The sequence below is a fragment of the Amblyomma americanum genome, chromosome 1 (assembly GCF_052857255.1).
Source record: "Amblyomma americanum isolate KBUSLIRL-KWMA chromosome 1, ASM5285725v1, whole genome shotgun sequence".
Classification (NCBI taxonomy): domain Eukaryota; kingdom Metazoa; phylum Arthropoda; class Arachnida; order Ixodida; family Ixodidae; genus Amblyomma; species Amblyomma americanum.
In genome coordinates, this window is record NC_135497.1 from 537,605,721 (window position 1) to 537,615,476 (window position 9,756).

The window sequence follows — 9,756 nt, forward strand, 5'->3', positions numbered from 1 at the left end:
GTGTGTGTGTGGTTTGCGAAGTGGAGGTAGGTGAAGGAAAGTGTGCGAATGCGTGTTTGTGCAAGAGTTCCGTGCTTTGTGGGTATTCTTTTTTTTTTAGTTAGGTGCGTATCAAGGGCAGGTGTTTTCTGGCATGCATACGAGCCGCAACAAGGGTCCTTTAGAGCACCAGTGCGTTTTGTTTATTTTCAACATCAATTTAGGTGCTCTGCACTTTTTTTCTCTCTAAAAAAGGGGACGGATGGAGGTGACAATTGGAATAAAAAGTAATAAGTAACATGAGATCTCACGTGGCCGAAAAATGTTAACGGAAATACGTGACCCGTTAGAGTTCCGTAATGGTACGAAGTACGTTACCAAGTTACCGAAGAAAGTAACGTGTTACCGGTATTGCTGTTACTTGTAACGCTTTACCGCCAACACTGGTTTTTGCCTATACTTACATTTACGCCAGCTGCGGTTCCAGTGGTAGTGGTAACCGCCGTAATTGCACCCAACTCTAAATTCCCTGGAAACTGCACTAACGCACCCTTAGATTGAGAGTTCAGGCAGAAGCGAATGTCAAACGAGTATAACTACACTTTTCAGATGTACGCATCAGGGCAGGCATCGCTTTCTTCCCTTTCCTTGCATGTTTACCCAACTCTAATGTAGAAGTTTCCTCCACCGTTGTCATTCCTGAATTATCGCATGGAGCTCCGGGGTTTAGGCTTAAAATGCAGCCAATCAGATAGAACGCGCACCTGACGCAACGGGAACCGCCGCCTGGCCTGCTACTCCTAATAACACCTACAACGAAGAAAACGTGACACTTGTGAAGAGCCCCTAACCACACTTAACCGGGGCGACCGAGAGGTGACAATATTTCGCCGAGAAGATTTAAATAGTTGATTTAACCTCGACCATCGAATTGCATGTCCTATGCGAAATGCCGCATCAAGAAACATCAGTTGTGGGATTGTCCCTGGGTTACTATTACACATGAATCCGCTTCAAAGGATACACCCCAAACACACCCGGCAGCAGGCCGAACTGGAAGCCACATATTTGCTCACTGCCGGGCCACTCGCCGTCCGACGCTTAAGTAATGTGTTCGCGAGGAGTGGAACAATAAGTGCCGAATTTATTATCCAAGCGTTTTCTCTATTTTTCTCTCTCAGTTTCACTTGGATCGTGTTTCGCAGCGAAAGGCGTGCTTACGAGTGCCGTCGGACACCGTGCATCTAGCTTGGCCGTTGCTGTGGTTGCGGTTTGTTTTTCGCACAAAAGCACTACTTAACTAGCAAAGATGAAAAACCCGAGTACTCTGTGACGCCTCAGTCTTGACCTTTGACGGAGGGCCAGCAGCGGAGGCCTTGCTCAGCTGCTCCATCAACTTGCGGAACCGGCACGCTTGCGCACATCTCCAACCCCCACGCGGCTGTGTATAGCGGGTGACGATAAGAGATTGTATGCGGGTACCTTCGCGGCGGCGTTGCCTCAAGTGCTTTCGCACCTCCTACGTGGTTAAATTATGCCAAAAATAACGTCTTTTTTGTTCTCTTTTGAATTGTCACACTAATAGGTGTTCATAAAGGTTTGTCGTTCAGCCTTAAAAGAAGATACGGATGTCCTACTTGCAAAATTGTGTAATGATAATGGGAGATATAGCAACGAGGAATTTCATAACATTGATAGGAGGTTGAAAATGTTTTTATTTAGTTTTCAAAGAGGACATAATTTTGAACGAAATATGAGTGATGTCAACAAAGAAACCACCAGAATGAATGTTAAGCGTCCGCTTCTTCGTTGTTGTCGGATTCTCTAGGAAAAGAACATCTCCGCTGTGTTTGTTGTAGCCAATGAAGCGATGGCAGATACCCACTGTAGGAGATTGGCCATAGTTTGGTGCACATTCAAACAGGAGAAAAATTAATCTAGACTTGTTACAAGCGGTGAGGAATAATTGCCGTCGCACTACGCACTTCGTTTTTGTCCGCTAGATTATCGATGAAGTCACGACAGCGAGGAAGCAGAGGTAGGCGGCCACGAGCGCATTTCGAACGAGGCAGCTGAAGGAAAGCCAATGGTTGTAGTCCTGGATCTCAAGGCTTAACATTCTTCGCCTGGCAGGCCAACCACGGCAGCCCCTATGTGAGCCTTACAGGGAGCCGATAGATTTGAGAACCTTCCTCGTGAGACGGCCATGGCGGCAAATAGACGTGGCCAAAAAGACCTGGTAAGCCCTTCACCGACGCCCTTGGACTTCTGCTCGATGCCTGTGCTGTACGAGTGTGTGGTGGGGACCGAGCCAACACCCTCCAGCCTGTCCTCCGACACTCCCGAGGCAGGCGCTCGGCCCGAGTCTGCAGCCGTGGACTCCGTCGTTGAATCAGCGCCGAACTCCTCCCAGATTGCTCACGCGGAGTCGAACCCGCCGGCCCATTGCGTTGCCTGCGGCCGACACTTCAGAATGCACGTTCAGCTGCGAAACCACATGGTATTGCATGCGCCCTTGCGAAGTGCGGTCCCTGCAGCGAAGGCCGAGGACGTTACAATGCCTGACCCGCCCCGCCAGGTTGCACCGCCACCACTTCCGTCGCTACCTGGCTCGCGTCGCGGATCTTCAAATCAGAGCTCTGTTGAGAAGATGGCTCACTCCTGCTACATCTGTTCCAAGAAGTTCAAGCAGGTGGGCCACTTGAACAACCATGTTCGCCTCCACACCGGCGAAAAGCCGTACGAGTGCCAGGTGTGCAACAAGAAGTTCACTCAAAGCGGCCACCTGATAAGCCACACACGCATGCATACGAATCAGCGGCCGTACGAGTGCAAGCACTGCAACAAAAGCTTCACACAGAGTGGACACCTCTCCAACCACGAGAGGCTGCATTCGGGAGAGCGCCCATACGAATGCAACGTGTGCTCCAAGCGTTTTACGCAAAGTGGGCATCTTTCCAACCACATGCGCGTGCATTCAGGAGAGCGCCCTTTCGAGTGCGAAGTCTGTTCAAAGTCGTTCACCCAGAGTGGCCACTTGAACAACCACATGCGGCTGCACACTGGCGGAAAGCCACACTTTTGCCCAATGTGCTTCAAGCGATTCGCGCAGACCGGTCATCTCAACAACCACATTCGTGTGCACTCGGGTGAACGCCCCTTCGGCTGCTACATCTGCGGCAAGACTTTTGTCCAGAGTGGACACTTGACCAGCCACGTGCGCACCCACCAGGGCCATAGCGCAGGAAACTCAAGTGGTTCCTGCTCCGTCCAAAAGGGTGCTACTTCATCTCAGCGTCCAGCGCCCCACATCATCCGGCTGTCCCCAGCACCGCAGGTGGACCTGATGGAGAGCCCACCAACCCTCGCCGAAGTAACGTCACCTGGAGAGAGCCGCAAAGAGACAGGTGAAGAACCCGCAGATGTTCGCCTGTAGACCTCGGACGACGCAGCCGCAGAGGGTCATGGAAACACCACCAGTGGTGACAACAGCCAGCAGAACCTGGCCTCCGCTCCCCCGCTTTGTGCCGCGCTCCGTAAACCGCGAAGAAAAAATAAAGTGAAAACAACACTGATAGCTTCATTGACTCCTGTACACCCTCTGGTGACGATGTTTGAGCGTGGAGCCACACTATACATGTAATGTATGTATTACCGCGTATTTCACCTACTACAATTTTTTTGAAATAGGTTCGTTTCTTTTAATTAGAAGACCGCTTTTAACGCCATTGCGTTGTCAGTGTAGCAGAGCATCACATTACGCAGAAGACGTGCAAACTAGCAGGCTTGTAAAAAAATATGAATAATTGTTTTTTAACTATTTACTGTTGGTCTCCGTATGTATGGAGAGGCGTGTAGCCTACTGTAAGTAATGTCGATCAGTTTTTAGAGCATGGAAACGCAGTTACCCTAACCGCTGTGGCCAAACAAATTTGGCTTATATCGTGCCAAAATTGATATGCTTTGGAAAAGCTTGTAGGCATAGCAACCCACCCAGTGCACGAAACTCGTCGAAATAATCGAAATGCCACAAAGCCGAGGGCAAATTTTTTTTGAAACCTTAGAAGTGATAGAAGTGACCTACATATTAAGAACGGTGTGCTACACACCTCACAACAGACTCAAAGGAGTATCTAAGAACATAGGAGGCGATCCATTCAATTTATGCAGAAGAAATGCGATAGAATTCTACTTCCACTCGCCAATTTATTATACTTCTCATTGTATTACAGTTCCCACTAAACTACACAAAGTGAGCGAGAGAGAAAGTTACAGTATTGCACTTACGTCTGCTTAACACAGGAAATGCGAAACCTGACCCTTTCCTATCTCTCCCTCAAATGCTCATTTTTTATGATTTTATAATTTTATTTTTCTTCAATTTATATTTTTATTTTTATTTACTTACTTTCATTCATTTATAATTTACTGTTCATTTTTATTTTATTCGTTTTTACACCAAGTAAGGCTTCTATCTCATTTAAATTGTTTTTCATCGAGTAAATCACACAAAACCGGCTTCACACGCTGCAATGAATTATATAAATCAGTTTGATTTGCTAATCCCAACTTGTCAAACAATTTTTTTTCCCATTTGAAGATGTACTCACTCACTACCTAAACAAACTTTTTCACATCGATCTATATATGACGACAGGATCTTGCCGACAAAATTTGCGGAGTTTGTAATGCGTAAGCCTTGTATGGCTATGTTCGCAGTTTCATGTCATCACGATAACGTTGGAACGAATTGAGTTATAAAAAAAAAGAATGGTTGCAATAGATACAGCATCAAAAAATCTCCCAAAGAAAATCTTGAGGTGTATGTGGGGTAACTAGTTAGAGCCAAAAATGTCCAAAAAGTGCTCGGGACCGGAGCAAAAGTAGCGCAGAATTTGAAAACACCGGAAGTGGGCGGAGCCAAAACGCGGTGCCAAATTTGAATGCTAAAAAAAATACTGAGCTGAAAGGGTTGTAATCAGAAGAAATCGATAGCCAATCAATTCGGTAATGTGTGGGTAATCAAAATAACGGGTAATTAATAAAACGGTAATAATTGGGTGGTCTATGATTAATTAGGCGATCAATGACCGACTAATTTATTGATAACACGCAAATCGTTAATTACTTATTATTTGGTAGGTTATCTATAGATTAACAGAGAATATATGTAATTAGGTCAATTAGGTTAATCAATTAAAATCTGAGGCAGTTGGAATGAAAGCTGCAAATGTAGTGACGTATTGAAAACGCGGTTACCGTGGCGACATAATATAACGTTAGTGTGACGTCACTGTATGGCAGAGGAATGCGCCCTCCGCGGCACCTCGGTGAATCAGCGCGTCAGGGCGGTTCCCATCGAGACAACTGGTGCGCATGCGCGACTCTTTGTCATTAGGCCACACAGGCCTCAATGCTTACGCTTTCCTACAACGCAGGGGCCGCAGTGACTCATTTTTTTTTTGCTGACTCGACATGTCGTATATTCATCATCATCATCATGAGCCTGACTACATCCACTGCAGGGCAAAGGCCTCTCCCATGTTTCTCCAATTAACTGTGCCCTTTGCCAGCTGCGCCAACCCTATGCCTGCAAACTTCCTAATCTCATCCGCCCACCTAATATTCTGCCGCCCTTTGCTAAGTTTGCCTCCTCTGGGAATACACTCCGTTACCCATAAGGACCAGCAGTTATCTTGCCTGCGCATTACATGCCCTGCCCAGGCCGATTTCTTCCCCTTTGATTTCGACTAGGATTTCATTAACGCTCGTTTGTTCCCTCACCCACTCTGCCCGCTTCTGGTCTCCTAACGTTTGACTTATTATTTTTCTTTACATGGCTGGCTCTGTTGTCCTTAACTTTAGCTGAACCCTTTACGTTAACCTCCACGTTTCTTCCCCGGAGGGCAGTACTGGTATGATGCAGCTGTTGCACACTTTTCCCTTGAGGAATATTGGTAACCTGCTATTCATGATCTGAGAGAACCTGCCGCATCCTCTCTATTCCATTCTTATCCTTCTAGATGTTTCTCTCTCATGATCCGGATCAGTAGTCACTACCCGCCCTAAGTAGACATATTCCTTTACCACTTCCAGCACCTCGCTGCCAATTCTAAGCTTCTGTTCCCTTGCTAGACTGTTGAACATTACTTCAATTTTCTGCATGTTAATTTTGAGACACACCGTTCTTCTCAGTCTGTCTAACTCATTGATCAAGATTTGCAGTTCATCTCCACGATTACTCACCAAAGTAATCTGATTAGTGAATCGCAGATTATTTAGGTACTCTTCAATAACTCTTATGCCCAACTGTTCCCAATTAAGGCATCGGAATACCTCCTGTAAACAGGCGGTGAACAGCATTGAATAAATCGTGTCTCCTTGCCTGACGCCCGTCCTTATTGGATTTTTATTGCTGACTTTATAGACTACTATGGTAGCTATGCAGTTCTTTGAATACTTCCTATACTTGAATATATATAGCTGCCAGCTATTTTAAGGTCACAAGCAAAACCAATGAAGCCGGGGCACCCACAACAGCGGATTTCCCGACCATTGCGGAAGCTGAAAAGATAATTAAAAATAAACGGACAGCTGGGTTGCAGAACCGCCGTCAGAAGTGATTTCAAGTGATGCCGGACGCACGAGCGAAAATACGACCACTTACCAAGCACATCTACCCACGCCATCACAAAGATCACCGCACTGCACCATGTCTGCAAGCGCCACCGAACCATCAAGAGTTCCGGCACCAGACACTACCACCAGGAATCCATACTCAGCACCAAACCACCCGACACCCGCTGTTTTGGGCGATACGTCACCGGTTGCCACTCCGACAAGCCCAGAATCACGGAGGATTCCCATATCAACAGCAACAGAACCAACTCTGAGCTCCCAACAAGCTTCCGTCACCCTGCAGAACTTCGGTCACGAGGTCGCCACGCCGAAACAAAGGTATGACCTCAGACGACGCTGTGGCACAGCCCTACGGCTGAAGTTAAAGCAAAACTGACAGGCCGAACAGGCTCACGCGCCCACCATTTCTCCTTCTGCTAATGTCACACGCTCTAGGAATTTTTTAAAATTAAGAAAAATTACTGACAAGCTAATCAGGCACGAGCTCCACATAAAATCTCTTCAAATATATCTTAAATCAGAAACTGTACCGAAGGGACTTCTCGTATCCCTATCGCCATCCATGAGTAACCTTTCAGAATCCCATCGAGAAGCATGGAGCAAAGAACTACTTAAGGCTTCTTTAAACCTCCTGAAAATAACAATTGAGCACTTTAGACAGATGTTAGCATCAATAATACTCGAGGAGAGGTGGGCGCGTCACAGCATGATACTCTCAGCATCCGAGACAGATGAGCTTGAGGTCTTTCAGTTGAGCAAAATTAAGCAAATTTGGACGAAGAAACTTAAAAAATTCTCTCGTGATGGCATTGTTGTTGAGGCAGGTATGGAGCGCACAATGGTATTGCAACTGGCAACGCACATATCCCCACCCGACAATAACAACGAAACGATAAACGAACATACAACCACATTAGACCGAACACCTGGAGAGCCACACCTTCCGGAAAATATAATCAACCTATCAAGCTCACAACTCACTCCCGATGAAAAGTCCCTTTTATCACGCGGCCTAAAATTCTGCCCGAATAATGGGCAGTATAATGAATACCAATTACTCAAGGATCTGGATGACTTTTCCCGAACACTTAGACGATGGGAATACTTTTTCGACAAACCAAGCCAAAATAATGCTTGGTGCCCGAAATCTCAGGAACAGTGGACACCCAAAATTGGCAGAGATAAATATCTAGACCTATATATTAAAGCGGTACAGAAGGACATATTACAGGCCTTCGGGACACGAAAATCTGGCCCACCCAACCTCACAAAAAAACAACGTAACGCTTTAGACTCTCTCGGGAAACGAACCGACATCGTCATTAAGCCCGCCGACAAGGGTGGAGGTATAGTTATTTTGGACAAAGATGATTATATTCAGGAGGCCAACCGCCAACTCAACGGCTCAAAATTCTATAAGAAACTATCATCAGACCACACCTCTGAACACCAGAGGATCATAGCAAAAACTCTGAATAAAATAACCGATGAAGGTGAATTACCATGGCGAATAAGTAAGGCGCTGACGCCAAAAAATGCCTCCACGGGGCGCTTTTATATGCTTCCGAAAATACACAAAGAGAACCATCCGGGGCGACCTATTGTTTTTGGTGTCGGCACACTGACAGAACCGATCTCCGATTACATCGATTCCCACATCAAACATATACCTCCGAAACATCCTTCTTACATACGAGATACTAGCCACTTCCTGAGAGAATTATCCGATGTCACCTTCCCTCATGGCGTTTTCCAAGTTACCATGGACGTGGTGTCACTTTACACTAATATCCCCCATGACGACGGAATACAGGCCATGGTCGGAGCCTATAAAGAACACAGAATCCTAGACTCTCCCAGTCCAAGTGCCATCGAAACGCTTGCAAATTTGGTCCTTAAACTTAACACTTTCGAATTCAATAACTCATATTATCTTCAAACGAGTTGTACGGCTATGGGCACAAAAAGGGCACCAAATTACGCCAACATATTTATGAACAAAATTGAATCAGACTTCCTTTCCTCATATCCAACCAAACCGGCTTTTTACAAACGTTTTCTTGATGACATATTCATAATTTGGGCAGAGACAGAGGAAAAACTAATTCAGTTTATCACCTCATTCAGCAACATACATTTAAATATCTCTTTCACACACACGTACTCAACATTAGCATTAGCATTAATAGCATTAACTTCCTTGATGTGCTTGTTCGTGTTGACAGGGGTGCATTAATCACTAGCGTTTATAAAAAACCCACAGACAGACAACAATATCTTCATTTCAACAGTTGCCACCCACGCCATTGCAAAACTTCAATTCCGTACTCACAGGCTATCCGATTCAAACGCATTTGCTCTCGAGCAGAAGATTTTCAAAAAAATGCTAAACACATGGGCGAAATTCTAAAGAAACAGCGCTACCCGTCTTCAATCATCAACGATGCCATTAAAAGGGCGGAAGTTACTAACCGTAATCACATCCCTGCGGAATCCCCGCCAACACCGCATCGCTCTAATCTAGTACTGACATTCACAGACAACCTACCGAATATTAACAAAATCCTTCAAAAACACTTCAATATCATAGAACAAAGTGAGCGGCTCTCAAAGTTTTCCATTGGTCCCCCGGGTAACATACAGAAGGCCAAAAAATTTACAAAATCACCTTGTGCACTCAACGGTTAATAAACCGAGACCGGTGGGTTGCACACCTTGCGGAAAGAGCAGATGCCAAGTTTGCAAACACATGCAAACCACAGCACTGACTAAAAGTACCCATTCAGATTTCAAACATGTTATCCGAGAGGACTTAAACTGCGATTCCAGTAATGTTGTTTACATGCTCGATTGTGGCGAATGCAGACGCAGTACATTGGCCAAACAGACAATTCTTTCCGATTAAGATTTAAGAACCACCGCTCACATACTCAATCTCTCCCTGGCCTCCCACTATCGAGACAACTCCGCAAAAAAGGCCACGAGTTTGACAAACTTAAAGGGACGATATTGCAGAGTAGCTTTAAAAACACCTGGGAACGCGAACAACGCGAATCATACTTTATTTTCAAATTTAACACAGTGCAAAAGGGCATCAACGAAAACCATGGCACCCTATCATCTCTTTCGATGGCAGAA

The 9,756-nt window shown here is 45.7% G+C and overlaps 1 protein-coding gene across 1 annotated transcript; it reads left to right on the forward strand.

Annotated features, from left to right (window-relative positions):
- The first annotated feature begins 2,028 nt into the window (after positions 1 to 2,028).
- On the forward strand, positions 2,029 to 3,491 carry LOC144107754 (uncharacterized). The gene has a single exon (XM_077640917.1). It carries the CDS (start codon positions 2,186 to 2,188, stop codon positions 3,413 to 3,415), a length of 1,230 nt encoding a protein of 409 aa, XP_077497043.1. The 5' UTR covers positions 2,029 to 2,185; the 3' UTR covers positions 3,416 to 3,491.
- Positions 3,492 to 9,756: the final 6,265 nt, after the last annotated feature.

Excerpts from the sequence above, each read along its gene's own strand:
- LOC144107754 (XM_077640917.1), top strand. The coding sequence starts at position 2,186 with ATGGCGGCAAATAGACGTGGCCAAAAAGACCTGGTAAGCCCTTCACCG.